Genomic DNA, 16959 nt, shown 5'->3' with positions numbered 1-16959 from the left:
ACGCCCCCTGACTTCCTGGCCCCACCCCATCTGAAGTTTAAACCCCTCCCGTTCCCCTGAATTTGGGTCTCAATCCCGCCCTCTTTCCTAGTACTTCCTGTTCCCGCTAACCCTGGCATGGGGCCCGGGGCCGAAGAGTGACCGTGGCCTGAGTGACCCGGGGCGTCCGCACCGACCAGGGTCGGGCCGGGAAGCCAGACCCCAGACGCTCCGGGCGGTGCTCGGGCCGTGCACAGCCTGCGCCCGGTCCAGTTTGGCAGCGGGCCGGGGCTGACTCCTGTCTCAGGATGCCGGGGGAGGAGGAGAAGCGGGCCTTCCTGGAGGCCCGCGAGGAGCTGGCGAGCGCCCTGAGGAGGGATTCCGGGCAGGCCTTTACGCAGGAGCAGCTCTGGCCGCTACTGGGCACCTCTCTGCCGCCAGAAGCCCGTTACCTGCAGCTGGATGCTGCACGCCTGGTCCGCTGCAACGCTCATGGGGAGGTGAGGCCCGCCCCGGCTCGGGAGGAGGACAGAGGACCTGAGGCTGGGCCGGGGCTCACAGCTCTCTGCTCTCTGACTGCTCCCAGCCCCGAAACTACCTCAACACTCTCTCCACGGCCCTGAATATCCTGGAGAAATATGGCCGCAACCTCCTAAGCCCTCAGAGGCCTCGGTACTGGCGCGGGGTCAAGTTTAATAACCCTGTCTTTCGTTCTACGGTGGATGCTGTGCAGGTGAAGCCCCTGAGCCCCTAATGGGAGTAGGACTAATGGGACTTAGCCTTGGCTGGGAGTTGGCTAGAAGTCCCAGCCCTATTGGGAAGGGGGCCTGCTGGGCGGTAACTGGTTTGCCTGTGTGGTAGGGGGGCCGGGATGTTCTGCGATTGTATGGCTACACAGAGGAGCAGCCAGATGGGTTGAGCTTTCCTGAAAGGCAGGAGGAGCCGGATCAGCAGCAAGTTGCTACAGTCACACTGGAAGTACTGCTGCTTCGGACAGAGCTCAATCTGTTGTTACAGGTAAGGTATCTCTGGTCCTGAGGACTTAAGCACCAGAGCTGGGGAGACTAGCCTAACAACAAAGCCAGTCTGGGGACTCTCATACTGCTGAATCACAGGCATAGTCCCCACAGTAACTTGGGATCTCTCTGTTCTTTTCACTCTGAATGTTGGGAGACCAGGGCTTTGAGGGAGGGTCTTGTTCTAAGGCTATAGGTGGGAACTCTTCTCATCTTGTTTGCAGAATGCTCATCCAAAACCGCAAGCACTGGAGCAGCTGCTGAAAGACAAGGTTGAAGATGATGTAAGGAAGGCAGGAATGGGGCTTTGGGGCCTGATGAATAAAGGAAACCTGTTGTGGGCCTGTGTCCCCAAGCCCTTACTCATTCCCTGTCCTTTTTCCACAGCTACTGCAGCTCTCAGAGTTTGCCCCCTTACTGAGAGAGATTGCTCCCAGCCCCCTCACCATACCCTCTGCTGCAGGTATTATTGTTATGTATTAGGGGGAAGGAGTGCTAGTAGATCATGTTGATAGAAATTTCCTCTTTCTTCTTGATTATCTCCCTTTCTTTTAAAAAAGAGATTAAGATTGTTTCTTTGGGTAGAAAGATGTGTTGAAAAGTAGTCTGTGATTTGTTTCCCTCCACAGCTGATTCAAATGTAACCTGGTCTTTTTTAGAAAGATACTCTGTTCTTTGTCTCCCATTCTCCAGGCTCCACTCCTGCTCCCTGCTTCCTCTGTGGTTCTGCCCCAGGCACGCTCCACTGCTCAGCCTGTAAACAGGCCTTGTGTCTAACTTGTGATCGCCTCTTCCACGGACACCCAGAACGTGCACATCACCATCGCCAGACCCTGCATGGAGCCCCTCAGGCCGTCCACCCCAGGTGCGAGAGAGATCTTCTTTTCTGAGTGGGAGCAAAATTGAGAGAACTTAATATTCCTTGAATCTACTGTGTGCTGGATTTTGTGCTAAAGACTGTTTCATAGATGCCAAGCAGCTGGCTCCTGCCCTTCAGGAGATCATAGACATACATACCAAGCAAGATATACATACCAGTCATAGCAAAATAGATTGTCATGGTGTGCGAATAGGTAGTGGGAGGATGCACCCTCGTCAGAAGGATCAGCTCAATCAGTTGGCAGTATTTTAAGTGTCTAATAGGGGTGAGGCTGAGATATTTACCAGCCAGACCTGAACTTTAAGCTGTCATTTCACTGATGAATAGGCTATGAGTGTGCGAATGTTCCAGGCAGAGAGGATAACATGTGCAAAGGCCAGAGCCATGTGCTGTCCTGCAGGGTATGAGGGGGGCCCATGGGTAAGAGGCCTATGCAACCCCCTCAGCAGGCCATGTCTATTTATCCATTACAGCCTACCTGCCTCAGCTCCACCACGGCCTCAGCCAGCCTCCGGGCCGACCCTGGGAGACAGCTCTTTTTCTCCCCCCGATCCTGCAAGTGCCCGTCTGCTCTGGCCCTGTTCTGCCTGTGCCCTATTAAATGAACCTTGGGCAGTACTTTGTGTGGCCTGTGATCGGCCCCGAGGCTGTAAGGGTTTGGGTCCGGGAATCGAGGGTCCCCAAGGAACTGGGGGCCTAGAACCTGAGCTTTCTCGGGGTCACTGGGCCTGCCAGAGCTGCACCTTTGAGAACGAGGCTGCGGCCGTGCTGTGTGCCATATGTGAGCGACCTCGGCTGGCTCAGCCTCCCAGCTTGGTGGTGGATTCTCAGGATTCCGGCATTTGCCTGAAGCCCCTTCAGGTATCTTGTTCCTGGCCTTCTCATCTCTTTATTTACATCTGTTACCACAGGCCATTCTCTACTTCTTCATCCTCTGTTTTCCCTTAGTTCCCCGGTATCTTCCCCCAAGCTTCCTATATTTCCATTTTGAGCCTTAGCCACCCTTTGATAGGATAATTCTTTCTGCCTTTCCAGCAGGGGGATACTGTGCTTTCCCCTGTCCAGACTCCAGCGTGGTACTGTATTCACTGTACCTTCTGCAACTCGGGCCCTGGCTGGGTATGTGCTATGTGCAACCGGACCAGCAGCCCCGTCCCAGTACAGCAGACCCCCCAGCCCCATGCCAGCTCTTTGGAAGAGCGACACCCTGAACCAGGGCCTCCACGACCCCTCCATGCCCCCGTGACTAGTTCCTGTGGGGACCTTGAGAAGCAGCGCCAAGACAAGATGAGGGAAGAAGGACTCCAGCTGGTGCTCAAGATCCGGGTGAGGAGGTGGGCCTGGGATGAGCTTGTCGGGGAAGGGAAAGGCTGCAGTTGATTGATGGGCGTTCTCAAAACCTGTCATTGTCAGCAGCAGCTGCCTGAACCCTTCCCCCACGGCAGGTATCAGACTGTGCGCTGCTCACATGATCCATGGTCTCAAGCACTGTCAGCATTTTGGTTCAGGCTAAGGGGGGGATGGGCTTCCCTGGTGGTTCAGATGGTAAAGCGTCTGTCTACAATGCGGGAGATCCGGGTTCAATCCCTAGGTTGGGAAGATCCCCTGGAGAAGGCAATGGCAACCCACTCCAGTACTCTTGCCTGGAAAATCCCATGGACCGAGGAGCCTGGTAGGCTACAGTCCATGGGGTCACAAAGAGTAGGACATGACTGAGCAACTTCACTTCTTCAAGGGGGGGATGGAGTGTGCCCTTCCTGATGGGCTGTCTATCTGAGCGGGGCTGTTTCTTAGGAAGGGGAAGCTGGAGGCGCCTGTCCAGAGGAGGTCTTCTCGGCTCTACAGTACTCGGGCACCGAAGTGCCCCTGCAGTGGCTGCGCTCAGAGCTGCCGTACGTGCTGGAGATGGTGGCTGAGCTGGCTGGACAGCAGGACCCGGGGCTGGGCGCCTTTTCCTGTCAGGAGGCCCGGAAGGCCTGGCTGGATCGTCATGGCAACCTGGATGAAGCTGTGGAAGAGTGTGTGAGGACCCGGCGGAGGAAGGTATAGCAGCCATACTGGAGGTGAGGCACGGTTGAGGGCTGTGGATCTAAGAGCCTCTCACGCTCTGATTCACTGCTTCTCGCCCCTCCCAACTCACAGGTGCAGGAGCTCCGGTCCCTGGGCTTCGAGCCTGAGGAAGGGTCTCTTCAAGCCTTATTCCAACATGGGGGTGATGTGGCACGAGCCCTGACTGAGCTACAGCGCCAGCGCCTGGAGCCCTTCCATCAGCGCCTCTGGGACAGTGGCCCTGAGCCCACCCCTTCCTGGGATGGGCCAGATAAGCAGGTGCTGGAAGGAGGTGAAGAGCCCACTTAGTAGGGCTGAGGGCAGGCTGAAGGGTAGGCTCCCTGGGGTCTGACAGCCACTTCTTCCCTTTCCGCCTGAATCGCCTTGCAGAGCCTGGTCAGACGGCTTTTGGCAGTCCACTCACTCCCCAGCTGGGGCCGGGCAGAGCTGGCGCTGGCGCTGCTGCAGGAAACACCTAGGAACTATGAGTTGGGGGACGTGGTGGAGGCTGTGAGGCAGAGCCAGGACCGGGCCTTCCTGCGCCGCTTGCTTGCCCAGGAGTGTGCCGTGTGCAGCTGGGTCCTGCCCCGCAACCGGGTGAGTCTCCACTGCCTCCAGCCTTAGAATCGCTCTGTTCCCTTTGGACCTCCCCTCTACCCCGGGTCCTGTCTCTCATGTTGTCTTTTGCTCTGCAGTTGCCCATGTGCCCCTGAAGGCTTCTGGGAAGGGGAGAGCAGGAATAGGCCACCTCTCTCTCTTTTTCTTTCTAATGTTCTATTATGGGAAATTTCAAGTATGCAATAGTAGAGAAAATTGTATAAGAAATTCAGCCTCCCTCCCTCCACTATGTATTCATCATCACGCTTCAACCATTATTAATGTATGGCCAATCTTTACTTATCTACACAGGATTATTTTGAAGCAAATCTCAGACATCAGATAGTTCACCTGTAATATTTTCATATCTATCTCTAAAAGATAAAACTCTTTGAAAATACAAGCACAAATGCCACTGTCACGCCAACAAAAATTACTAGTAATTCTTTAATGTCCTGATCAAATACCCGTTTGGTAGGGATAGGCCCCTCTTATCTCCTGAGCCCCTTCTAACTTAACTCTAGGTCAGAAGTGGCAGTTCTTTGGCCAAATACAGCCCAGGTTAGTTAGGCTGGCTCTGTGTTTTTGTTTGTTTGTTTTTACTTTTTATTTTAAAATAATTGTAGGCTCACAGAAAATTGTAAAAATAGTACAGTCATGTGTGCTCTGCCCACCTCCCAATGGTGATATCTTATATAATTGTAGTATAGTGTCAGGACCAAGAAATAAATATTGGTACAACATTAGCTAGACTGCAGACCTTGTTCATTTTGTTCGTGGACGTGGATGTTTGTTGTTCAGTCACCAAGTTGTGTCCAACTCTTTGCAACCCCCTGGGCTACGGCACACCATGCCTCCTCGTCCCTCACCCATCTCCCAGAGTTCGCCCAAGTTCATGTCCATTGAATCAGTGACGCTATCCAACCATCTCATCCTCTGTCATCCTCTTCTCCTTCTGCCTTCAAACTTTCCCAGCATCAAGGTCTTTTCCAATGAATCTGCTGTTCACATCAGGTGGCCAAAGTATTGGAGCTTCGGCTTTAGCATCAGTCCTTCCATTGAGTATTCAGGATTGATTTCCTTTAAGATTGACTGCTTTGATCTCCTTGCTGTCCAAGGGACCCACCCTCAAGAGTCTTCTCTAGCACCACAGTTTGAAAACATCAATTCTTTGGTGCTCAGCCTTCTTTATGGTCCAGCTCATATCTGTACACGACTACTGGAAAGACTATAGCTTTGACTATACAGACCTTCGTTGGCAAAGTGATGTCTTCGCTTTTTAATACACTGTCTAGGTTTTTCATAGACAGAGAAGCAATCATCTTCTAATTTCATGGCTGTGGTCACCATCCACACTGATTTTAGAACCCAAGAAGAGGAAATCTGTTACTGCTTCCACCTTTTCCCCTTTTATTTGCCATGAAGTGATGCGACCGAATGCCATGATCTTAGTTTTTTTAATATTGTGTTTTAAGCTGGCTTTTTCACTCCCCTCTTTCACTCATGAAAAGGCTCTCTAGTTCCTCTTCACTTTCTGCCATTAAAGAGGTATCATCTGCATATCTGAGGTTGTTGACATTTTTTCTGGTTTATGTGTGTACTTGTGTGCAATTTTATCTCACATGTAGATTCATGTAACCACCACTACAATCAAGATATCACAAAAGAACCCCCTTGTGCTACAGCTTTATAGTTGTAACCTTCTTCCCCTCCTCCTGTCATATAGCAACCACTAGTCTGTTCTCCCGGAGAAGGCAATGGCACCCCACTCCAGTATTCTTGCCTGGAAAATCCCATGGATGGAGGAGCCTGGTGGGCTGCAGTCCATGGGGTCGCTAAGAGTTGGACACAACTGAGCAACTTCCCTTTCACTTTTCACTTTCATACATTGGAGAAGGAAATGGCAACCCACTCCAGTGTTCTTGCCTGGAGAATCCCAGGGATGAGGGAGCCTGGTGGGCTGCCGTCTATGGGGTCACACAGAGTCAGACATGACTGAAGTGACTTAGCAGCAGCAGCAGCAGCAGCAGCAGTCTGTTCTCCATTGCTATAGTTTTATCATTTCAAGGATGTTTGTATGTTTGCTTTTTGTGGCCATGCCACATGGCTTATAGGATTTCAGTTCCCCAACCAGGAATTGAACCCAGGTGCTCAGCAGTGGAAGTGTGGAATCCTAACCACTGGACCACCAGGGAATACCCCCCCCTCCCTTTTTTCCTTTTTAATTAATGTTTGGTTTTTTTTAAATTTTATTTTCTATTGGAGTGTAGTTGTTTTACAATGTTGTGCTAGTTTCAGGTGTACAGCACAGAAGAGTGATTCAGTTATCATGTGTTTGCTTTTAATTGACTGAGGATGCCTTTAGAGTGTCTTCTTCCATTTACATTAGGTCTCACCATTGTCTGCTTTTTTTCCATCTGAAGGTCTTCAGACATTTAAGTTGCCTGACCAGTTGTAGCAGACACCAGGCCACTGCCCCTCCCACCGGCTGGCAGCTGTAGCTTCTGACCCCTCCCCTCCCATCCTCTCCCCTCCACCAGATGCAGTCCCTGACCTCCTGTGAGTGCACCATCTGCCCTGACTGCTTCCGCCAGCACTTCACCATCGCCTTGAAGGAGAAGCACATTACAGATATGGCGTGCCCTGGATGTGGCCGCCCCGACCTCACCGATGACACCCAGCTGCTCGGCTACTTCTCCACCCTCGACATCCAGGTAGGGCAGTCCCTCGGACTCGGGATGCCCTGGGCTTTGAACAGGAGCCTTGCCCACCCGCCACTTTGGCATCCTGTCCCCAGCTTCGAGAGAGCCTAGAGCCAGATGCCTATGCACTGTTCCACAAGAAGCTGACGGAGGGCGTGCTCATGCGGGACCCCAAGTTCTTGTGGTGTGCCCAGGTCAGTGGGCTGCCCAGAGTTGCTGACCGGAAGGAGGGGTGGGGAGTAGCACGCGGTCAGGCCTTAGATAGCTTTATGCTCTTGCACCCACAGTGTTCCTTTGGCTTCATATACGAGCGTGAGCAGCTGGAAGCAACATGTCCCCAGTGTCAACAGACCTTCTGTGTGCGCTGTAAGCGCCAGGTGAGGCACATCTAACCTTTTGGAATACCTGCTGAGCCACTGCAGGTGCTGTGTTAGGCTCGGGGTTTGCTACAGAACAGAACAGACAAGCTCTCCGGTCTCAAAGAGCTTACAGACTAGCAAGGGAGGGAGGGGGCAAGGTTGAGGAAGGGAGTGAGAACAGAAGTATATACATCACCATGTGTTCTATGAAGAAAACAAATAGGAGTCTGAGGTCAGGAATAACAGGGTGGACCTACCTGGTACATGGGATTGGGAGGTTAGATAAGTCTTCTCTAAAATGGCTTGATTTAGGAACTTCCCTGGTGGTCCAGTGGTTAAGAATCCGCCCTGCAATCAGGGGTTCAGTCTCTGGTCGGGGGACTAAGATCCCACATGCTTTGAGGCATCTGAGCCTATGCGCCACAATTAGAGCCCCAGTGGCTTGCCACAACTAAGACCCATCAAAGCCAAAAGTAAATCAATATTTAGAAATAAATGAAATGGCTTAATTTAAGCTCAGGCCTGAAAATTTAAAAGTCAACTATGCAAAAAGTATTCGAGAGAGAAAGAACAAAACACAGAAAGGCCAAAATCCAAAAAAGTGTTGTATGTCTGGAGCCTCAAGAGCAAGGGCGAGAGTGCCAGGTGGTCCGAGAGGAGCTGGCTGCCAGGTCAGGAGAGGTCATGATGAGGCCGAGTGAGGAGGGCATTGGCCTTTCATTCTCTGTTTTGGCTGTGCCATGGGTCATGTAAGATCTTAGTTCCCCAGTTAGGGATCGAACTTGCACCCTCTGCAGTAGAAGTGTGGAGTCTGAAGCACCGGACCACCAGGGAAGTCTCAGGTCCTTTCATTCTAAGACTGAACAAGGGGTTGTGCGCTCTCATGTACCTTTAAAATGTTGAATATTTGAATGGATTCCTAGTCTGAGTGAGCCCAATAAAATTGGCTGTTTATTCTTCATAAAAAAGGTTAAATATTTGATACCAAAAATTTGCGTCTGTCTTATGAAACACAATAATAAAGTGAACACCTGCCACCCTACCTCCAAACTTCCAAGCTAGAACACTCCCAGTGCAGTTGAAGCTGCCTGATGTGTGCATTCAGAGGCACACTGGCTGCCGGGTGGAGGCTGAACCACAGCGGAGCAGGAGTGGAGGCAGAGAGACTGGTCATCAAGGCAAGCAATCAAGGCGAGACCTGACCTGGCCTGGAGTAAAGGTCGTCAGAGTAGGGATAAAGAAAAGGGGAGCTGGGCTGGAGTGACAGAAATGAGACTTGCTGGTGAATGTGTCAGGTGTAAAGAGATGAGAGAACCAAGGCTGGCCCTGCAGTTTGGTGTTGGAGCACAGGGTGGATGGCAGAGCTGTACACTGAGTCAGGGCCCTCTGGATCTGAGTGGGGTGGCCAGCAAGAAGGGCCTGGCATGGAGCTTTCATGGGAAGCTTGCTTCCTTCTGGCAGTGGGAGGAGCAGCACCGAGGCCGGAGCTGTGAAGATTTCCAGAACTGGAAACGCACCAATGACCCAGAATACCAAGCCCAGGGCTTGGCGATGTACCTTCAGGAAAATGGCATAGGTAAGGTGCCCAGTAATCTCTCATTGCGTAGAATGACACTTCCTGGGGCCTGAGGAGCAGCCCCGACCCTGACCTGCTGACCCTTGCAGACTGCCCCAAGTGCAAGTTCTCGTACGCACTGGCCCGGGGAGGCTGCATGCACTTTCACTGCACCCAGTGCCGCCACCAGTTCTGCAGTGGCTGCTACAGTGCCTTTTACGCCAAGAATGTGAGCCCCCAGGACTGGGATGGAAGGGGTAGCAGGGTGGGGCTCCCATGAGGAGGGGCGGAGGCAGTGGAGGAGCAGCCCAGGGGAAGAGGAGACCAGGGCGGGTGAGGTCAAGGACCTCTCTCTGTCCCCTCCCCGCTTCTGCTTGCTCCAGACCCTCCAATGTCTCCATCTCCCCCACCCCTATACCCCTCATGCAGGGGTTCCTGAGAGGCCAGGACCCCAACAGTTTCCAACTGCCCCTCTCCTATCTGGGTTTCCACCAGAAATGTCCAGACCCTAACTGCAGGGTGAAGAAGTCCCTGCACGGCCACCACCCCCGAGACTGCCTCTTCTACCTGCGGGACTGGTCTGCTGTCCGGCTGCAAAAGCTACTTCAGGTCGGGTGGCCAACTTGGCTGGTTTGCCAGCTGCCCAGGAGAGGAGGCAGGGTGTAGGGTGGCAGGAAGGGAAAGGTCAGACATGGAGAAATCAGCAGGTTGGCATCCAGGGAAACTAACTCCCATCCTTCTGTCCTCAGGACAATAATGTCATGTTCAACACAGAACCCCCAGTGGGGGCCCGGGCAGTGCCCGGAGGTGAGTGTCGGGACAGGCCTGGGAGGAGGGGCTGGCTCCCGCAGTGTGATGGATGAAGGGGGGCTTGGGTGTGGGGTTGAACCAGGATGCAGAGCCCGTCCTGTGCCTGCTTGCTGTGTCCTCTGGTGAGTCAGCCTCCCCGGGCTTGCTTCTTCCTCTGTGAAGCAGGCTCGTGTCCAACGTACAGCCCAGCTGTTTTATGTAAGGCCACATTCAAGCACCTGGTACCTTGATGCTAATTTTATTCTCCCATTCCCAAAGGATAGTGATTCATTAATTAACTCAATGCCTATTTAATGAGACTTACTAGTTGCACTGTTTTAGGTTCTGTGAGGACAACAGAAAAGATGTTACATGTGATTCTAATGTATCCCACTTCTCACCATCTACATAGAGTGAGACTTTCACAGAATAAGCTAACCTTGTAAGAGCTTAGCTAAACGCAAGGACAGCAGATCCCTGCTTCTGTATCACAAGTGGTCTGCATAGTGGCATCTGTTTCCCAACGCCCCCCCCGCCCCGCCCCCGTTAGAGCAGGGACTCCTCTCCTCAGTCCTCTTCCAGAGGCCGCCTCCCACGTTCTCCTGGGCCTTTGTGGTCAGTGGCCTCTTCCAGGCAAAGGGTCCCTTCCCTTTTCCCTAGGTGGCTGTCGAGTGATGGAGCAGAAGGAAGTTCCCAACGGGTTCCGGGACGAAGCCTGTGGCAAGGAGACTCCCGCTGGCTATGCTGGCCTCTGCCAGTGAGTGCCAGGCGGGGCATGGAGCTTGGTGTTGCGGGGAGAACTGGGGGTGTGCCTGGGCAGAGAAGTGGGCCTCTGGGAGTAATGCGTCGTGTGAGAAGTGGGAGGGAGGGGGCCCTCCAGGCAAGGGCACGGCAGGCAGCACGCACAGGTTGGCAAGTGCCTACAAGAGCAACAGGTGAGGGGCGTCCATCTGGTTCTTCTGAGTACGCTAGTGCCCAGCACGGTGCTCAGCTCACTCAGTTAAAATCAGCCAAACAGAACAAATGTTCTACCCTTTCATCTCCCCAGGGCGCACTACAAAGAGTATCTTGTGAGCCTCATCAACGCCCATTCACTGGACCCAGCCACCCTGTATGAACTGGAAGAACTGGAGACAGCTGCCGAGCGCTACCTGCACGTGCGCCCCCAGGCGCTGCCCGGGGAGGACGCCCCCACCTACCACGCCCGCCTGTTACAGGTGAAGCCTCCCCACCAGCCTTGCCTCTGACCCCACTCTCTAGGAGTCCCCTTTCCAGCCTGTGTCTGAGTCCCAGGCTTCCAGCATCATCGTCTTCTCTCTCTTTCTGCAGAAGCTGATAGAAGAGGTGCCCTTGGGACAGAGTATCCCCCGCAGGAGGAAGTAGCTGAGGGCGAGGGTCCCAAAGAGGGGCCTGTGGTTCGACTCCCACAGGAACAACTCCAGCACCAATAAAGAGGCATTTCCTTGCCCAGGCTTCTTGGTAGTCCTTCTTCCTTCCTGACCTAACCATCCTGGGGCACCAGGGAAAGGGGAATGGGGTGAACACAGCTTTGTTAAAACTTGTGGGTAGCCAAGGGCAACCTCCCCATCCAGCCACCTGGCCTGGGCTTCTTCCTTCCCTGCCTCCTTTGTTTCTTTCATTGAATTCAGCTGATATCTAGGGTCACCTAGTAGGTACCAAGCAGGCACCATGGGGGGAATATAGATGGGCAAGTGGTACAGAGCTATACAGAGGCCCCAGGCCAGACTCCAGGACACTGCAGCCTCCCAGGGGAAGCAGCAGTGTCATAAAGACGTCAGATACAAGCAAAGGGAATCTTAAGGGAGGAAAGGGAAGGAGCCTGAAGCAGGAGAGGCCTTCCTCCACCTTCCGACAGCAGGATTCTAAACATAAGGTTCTCAGATGTTGCTTCCCCCTGGTGGTAACCAGTTGCCCTGCAACTCTGAGACCACGTGATTTCAGGGAAAGGGCCCTCCCTGGAGGAGAACTGAAACTTAGGGTGGGGACTGTAGGAAGGGGTGGAGAGATACAGAAGCTGCCCAGCTGGGAGCTGAGCTGAGCTGAGCTGGGCTGAGCTGAGGTCGGCTGAGACCTGGAACTGCCTGCACAGCAGCTCAGGTAAGATTAACCAAAAATGGGTATCAGCTTGGGCCTAGGTTTGGAAAGTCCGGCCAGACTGGAGGTGGTGGTAGGGGCTTCTGGGGACGCCTCTGCTAGACTGAGGGATAGAGAGCAGAAGGCCTGTGAGCTAGGGAGCTAGAAGTTTGGCCTGAGTGAAAGACTGATCCGGGGCCAGTGTCCCAAGCCCTACAGGCCAAGGGCAGGTGGACCTGCTATGGGGCTGTTTGGGGAAGAAGATAGCCCCCATCTCCTGATTGTTTTCTTGCCTTCTGGCCCTGCCCACTTCCGCCCCAGCTCTGCCCCAGCCCCCAGCTCCCTGCCCAACCTGCTCCTGGGACAAGCACAGAGGAAGTTTGGGAAACATCAAAGGAGTTGTGGGTGGTGGGTGAAGAGGGTTCAGAAGCAGCTACTGTAAACACTGGGGATCTAGACAGGACATCTCACCTGGAGCAGGACACCAGGGGAATTCTCTTCCAAACAGTAGATTCCTGAAAAATATCAAGACCAATGCCTAGGATTTCCCTCCAGACGTCACAGCTTGGGATGTTAAAAAGAAAGCATTTTTGGTACTTGCTAGTGATGGCAGAAATGAAACAATTCAGCCTTAGAATTTTGAGATACGTCTGGAGGCAAAATATAAATGGGATCTCCAGGGGCCCTGGCCAGAAGCCAACCCCAAGGGCCAGGGTCTCACTCTTCCCAAAGTGTCAGTTCCCCTGACACTTCTGTTGCTCTTATCCCCAGGATGGCATCAGGCAGGACGCGCTGCACCCGAAAGCTCCGGAACTGGGTGGTGGAGCAAGTGGAGAGCGGGCAGTTCCCAGGAGTGTGCTGGGAGGATGCGGCCAAGACCATGTTCCGGATCCCCTGGAAGCACGCAGGCAAGCAGGACTTCCGGGAGGACCAGGATGCCGCCTTCTTCAAGGTGAAGCCTGGAAACTGGCCTCTCGGAGGGAGGGGTGGAGCACACGCTGGCACTGTCACCCTGTAGGGTGACAGATAAACGGGCGATTGGAGGGTAGGACCAGCCCCACGCAAGATGGAAAGGCAAAACTCAGCATGGATCTCGCGGTGGCAACAACTGAGCATAAACCTAGCTCGAGCCCTTCTGTGCGAGCGCTCAGGCTGTACATCCATGAAGCCAGGCGGGTCAGTGGTCCATTACCAGCGATCTCTTCTTTACTGCTGCTGTCTTCTAGGCCTGGGCGATATACAAGGGGAAGTACAGGGAGGGGAGCTCGGAAGGCCCTGCCATCTGGAAGACTCGTTTGCGCTGTGCTCTCAACAAAAGTTGTGAATTTGAGGAGGTTCCTGAGATCGGCCACAGGGATGGCGCTGAGCCCTACAAGGTGTACCGACTGCTGCCACCAGGAACTGTCCCCGGTGGGTGTCCCTGTGCCCCACCACTCTTAAAATCAGCAGCTGGGGGTGGAGTGTGGGGGAAGGATGGAGTTCTGCGCCTCCCAGGAGGGTGGTGGGCCTCCCTCCAGGCCCCTCGCTCAGAGATCTGCCCTGTCCTTGGGAAGGAGGTTCCCTGCCCAGTCCTGCCAGTGCTTTCACTGCCTCCTGTCTTTCCCCTTCCTTCTGTGCCCACTTAAGGCTCTGACGTTTGCCTCCCTCTCAACGTTCCACAGCTCAATCAGGGACCCAGAAATTACCATCAAAGCGACCCCACAGTTCTGCATCCTCTGAGAAGAAAGAGGAAGAAGTTACCGCAAAGAACTGCATACTCAGCCCCTCGTTGCTCCAGGAGCCCCCTCAGAATGTGAGAGCTGGGGAGGGAACCGGATGGGTCTGAGGGCAGAGCAGTGACTGGGGGCGAGGTGGGCCAACCACAGGAACTGTGTCTGCAGGAGATGGTGGAGACCAATGGGGGAGCTGGCCGTTTAGACTTTGGGAGCACCGGAAGCAGCAGTAGCAGCAGCAGCAGCAGCGGAAGCAGCAGCAGCAGCAGCAACAGCCCTGAGCCTCAGGAAGGTACTGAGTGCCCTGCCTTTTTTGTCATCCTCCACACCACACCCTATGGCCCTTGGACTCCCCGGTCCACTCTGAATGACCAGTACCTCTGCCTCCCTTCCAGGTAGGGACACAGCTGAGGCTCTTTTCCAGGGAGAACTGCTGTCCCTGGAGGTTCTGCCCCCTCCAGATTCAGGTACTTGGCGTTTCTGACTCACCCCTGTCCCTGTCTCCCTTCGTCGTCCTAAGGCCATGCATGTGTTATCTAATCTGTCAGGGCTTGCAGCAGGCTCCCTGACCCAGAGGCACTGGTTTCTAGGCAGCATGCCTGCCAGATTCCAGACTCCACACAGCTCACTTCTCAAAAATACCCCCTACACATTCTCTAACCTGGAAATCCACTTTGAGATGTTGATTCTGTGGGTTAAGTAGAGGCCTGATCTCAGGGACCCTCTTGTAAACTGTAAGACCCTGAGCATTAAGGCCTCAGTGGAAACCTATGTATTAGCTCCTCTCCTGAGTGCTGGGAGCCAGGGAATTCCCATGGTGTAGTGGTAAAGAATCTGCCTGGAATGCAGGAGACCTGGGTTTGATCCCTGGATCGGGAAGATGCCCTGGAGAAGAAAATGGCAACCCACTCCAGTATTCTTGCCTGGAAAATCCCATGGACAGAGGAGCCTGGAAGGCTACAGTCCATGGAGTTGCAGAGAGTCAGACACATACATAAGGGCTGGGAAAGCATGAGTGGAAGCCCCGCCCGCCCCCCGCCCCGCCCCCGGCTGCTGAGGTTTGGGGGATGAGGATAGGAAAGGCAAGGGTCTTCTCTGTCCTCAGAAGGTACAGCTGCTGCCCCCGCCTCGCAGCCTGCCTGGTGCTTACCAGCCCTCATTTGGTCTCTGTGAGGCCCACCTTCCTCACCAGCAAAATGAGGATATTGGATTTGCAAGGTGTCCCTCTTCATTTCTCCAGAACTTCCTGCCAGTCAGTGGGCCCCCTGGAGGGCACTGGTGCAGCTGGCCTTTCTCTGTCTGCAGACTACTCTCTGCTGCTCACCTTCATCTACAACGGGCGTGTGGTGGGTGAGGCCCAGGTGCAGAGCCTGGACTGCCGCCTCGTGGCTGAGCCCTCAAGCTCCCAGTGCAGCATGGAGCAGGTGATCTTTCCCAAACCCGACCCACGTGAGCCCGCCCACCGTCTGCTGAACCAGCTCCAGAGAGGGGTCCTGCTGGCCAGCAACTCCCGGGGCCTCTTTGTGCAGCGCCTCTGCCCCATTCCCATCTCCTGGAACGCGCCCCAGATGCCACCTGGCCCGGGTCCGCACCTGCTGCCCACCAACGAGTGCGTGGAGCTCTTCAGAACCAGCTACTTCTGCAGAGGTGAGGCTGCTCCAGCCAAGCACCTGAGCCCCTTCCCCCACCTCCACTCCCCACCTGTAGGCCGGCCGTCACCCTGTGCTCCCTCCAGCCAATCCCCCAGCACAGTCCAGGCCTGGCCCCTGCACTTGTGTGGTGCACATCCCAGGGCTCAGCCCTGGCAGCCCTCCTTCCTGGGCCAAGGCCACAGAAGGTGAGGCCCAGGTGGAGCTCACCACCATAATATTGCATCTCAGGAGCGCCACCACATGGGAGCATATAGTAATTACAAGAAGGTGTGCTTTGCACCACACCCCTCTCCCCCGCCAGACACACTCGCACAACAACCATCCACACTTGTGAGAGCTGTGCATGTCACATGTTCTCACCCACTGCTCGAGCTGCCCTGGGGTTCCCCCTCTCCCAACCATGCTGAGAATTCCACTTCCTGCCTCCATTCAGCTCTCAACGGGACCTTGGGACTGGGGCCAGGAATATAGGGGATGCAGAGCGTGAGTGTGGAAGGGAGTGAACAGGCAACCAAGGTGTGGCATGGCTGTGTCAGTAGCCAGGGCTGCTGCCAAGCGGACCCTGAGCTCCCCCAGCAGAGGGGTTTCAGGGTGTGTGACGATCGGCTACCCCTAAAGGGGCCCTTTCCCTGTTGTCCTCAGGTGAGTAGCAGTTTAGCTCCTAGCACGAGACAGCGGTCCCACCACCCCCGGCTCCTGCTCTAGCCTTGGCCTCCGAGTGGCCCCATCACCACCCCTCTTCCTCCCTTATGGGTTCCTCCTTCGTCCCTCCCTGCCTGGGGCCTTCTGTCTTCTCTTTCTTCCAACTCCTGGCCTTTTCTCTCTCAGACTTGGCCAGGTACTTCCAGGGCCTGGGGCCCCCACCCAAGTTTCAAGTGACACTGAACTTCTGGGAGGAGAACCCTGACCCCAGCCACACCTCACAGAGTCTGATTGCGGTGCAGGTGAGTCAGCAGAGCCTGCCTTCGCGGGGGTGGTATGTTCCAGAGAAGGCATCCTGGGGAAGAAGGCCCGGGGTATAGCATCTGGCCCTGTGGTGCTCAGGGACCCCTCTCCCACCTCTCCGCACAGATGGAGCAGGCCTTTGCCCGACGTATGCTGAAGGAGACCCCAGAGGAGCAGGCGGCCACCCTGTCTCTGCTGCAGAGCCTGCAGGACCCGGTGCCTCCTCTCCTCTCTATCCCGCCCGTCTTCTTTGAGACAGCCTCAGCCTCCTTGCTGTCAACCTGCCTCCCACAGTGAGCGTTCTCATTGGTGGTCTGTGATGACTTTGTCCCTCAACTCCTCATGGACACTGATTGGTGGGAAACTCAAGAATGACTTTTTTTTCTCCAATTTTGAGATAAACCGTCTTTCATCTCTGAGGAACTGAACAGGGCAAGTCCAAATGGTGTGAACGCAGTGGGCCTTTCCCTCTGCCCCCAACCCTAAAATCTAGCACTTTATATTTTTGTCTTAGATCTTCACTAAGGATTTAAAATAAAATGTTACTGAAAAAGGACTCCGCATCGGATTCATTGAGAGAAGAAGGCAGCGGGATCACAGGGAGATGATGGAGATGTCACCTGAGAGCAG

General features: G+C 54.4%; 2 protein-coding genes across 7 annotated transcripts; both read left to right on the top strand.

The window, feature by feature from the left end:
* The first annotated feature begins 97 nt into the window (after positions 1 to 97).
* Positions 98 to 11399, top strand: RNF31 (ring finger protein 31). 2 transcript variants are annotated; one of them, NM_001435173.1, is made up of 21 exons: positions 98 to 479; positions 566 to 712; positions 841 to 996; positions 1220 to 1279; positions 1383 to 1458; positions 1689 to 1860; positions 2349 to 2736; positions 2911 to 3201; positions 3670 to 3918; positions 4018 to 4203; positions 4315 to 4521; positions 7062 to 7235; positions 7319 to 7417; positions 7511 to 7600; positions 9044 to 9158; positions 9248 to 9366; positions 9633 to 9746; positions 9887 to 9944; positions 10587 to 10683; positions 10975 to 11143; positions 11256 to 11399. In NM_001435173.1, the coding sequence occupies exons 1-21, from the start codon at positions 288 to 290 to the stop codon at positions 11307 to 11309; spliced, it is 3213 nt and encodes a 1070-aa protein (NP_001422102.1). In that variant the 5' UTR covers positions 98 to 287; the 3' UTR covers positions 11310 to 11399. The 2 variants fall into 2 exon arrangements, with proteins under 2 accessions (NP_001422102.1, XP_059746306.1); XM_059890323.1 differs by lacking the exon at positions 9044 to 9158 and having other exon boundaries at positions 9190 to 9366.
* IRF9 (interferon regulatory factor 9) lies at positions 11323 to 16885 on the top strand. Of its 5 annotated transcripts, none has more exons than XM_059890320.1 (9): positions 11323 to 11405; positions 12792 to 12972; positions 13247 to 13430; positions 13682 to 13812; positions 13901 to 14024; positions 14128 to 14199; positions 15038 to 15379; positions 16213 to 16328; positions 16456 to 16885. In XM_059890320.1, exons 2-9 carry the CDS (start codon positions 12793 to 12795, stop codon positions 16624 to 16626), a joined length of 1320 nt encoding a protein of 439 aa, XP_059746303.1. In that variant the 5' UTR covers positions 11323 to 11405; position 12792; the 3' UTR covers positions 16627 to 16885.
* The last annotated feature ends 74 nt before the right edge of the window (positions 16886 to 16959 follow it).

The sequence above is a fragment of the Bos taurus genome, chromosome 10 (genome assembly GCF_002263795.3).
Source record: "Bos taurus isolate L1 Dominette 01449 registration number 42190680 breed Hereford chromosome 10, ARS-UCD2.0, whole genome shotgun sequence".
Taxonomy (NCBI): Eukaryota; Metazoa; Chordata; class Mammalia; order Artiodactyla; family Bovidae; genus Bos; species Bos taurus.
This window is presented reverse-complemented; position numbering and strand designations above follow the sequence as displayed.

What these genes read in the sequence shown, in the direction of transcription:
- RNF31 (NM_001435173.1), top strand. Translation starts at nt 288, where the DNA reads ATGCCGGGGGAGGAGGAGAAGCGGGCCTTCCTGGAGGCCCGCGAGGAG. An exon ending in GTGCCTTTTACGCCAAGAAT is followed by an intron (nt 9,367 to 9,632) that starts GTGAGCCCCCAG and finishes GGTTTCCACCAG; the next exon opens with AAATGTCCAGACCCTAACTG. An exon ending in GGCTATGCTGGCCTCTGCCA is followed by an intron (nt 10,684 to 10,974) that starts GTGAGTGCCAGG and finishes TCATCTCCCCAG; the next exon opens with GGCGCACTACAAAGAGTATC.
- IRF9 (XM_010808902.4), top strand. Translation starts at nt 12,555, where the DNA reads ATGCCTAGGATTTCCCTCCAGACGTCACAGCTTGGGATGTTAAAAAGA. An exon ending in AGGATGCCGCCTTCTTCAAG is followed by an intron (nt 12,973 to 13,246) that starts GTGAAGCCTGGA and finishes GCTGTCTTCTAG; the next exon opens with GCCTGGGCGATATACAAGGG. An exon ending in TCTGCCCCCTCCAGATTCAG is followed by an intron (nt 14,200 to 15,037) that starts GTACTTGGCGTT and finishes CTCTGTCTGCAG; the next exon opens with ACTACTCTCTGCTGCTCACC.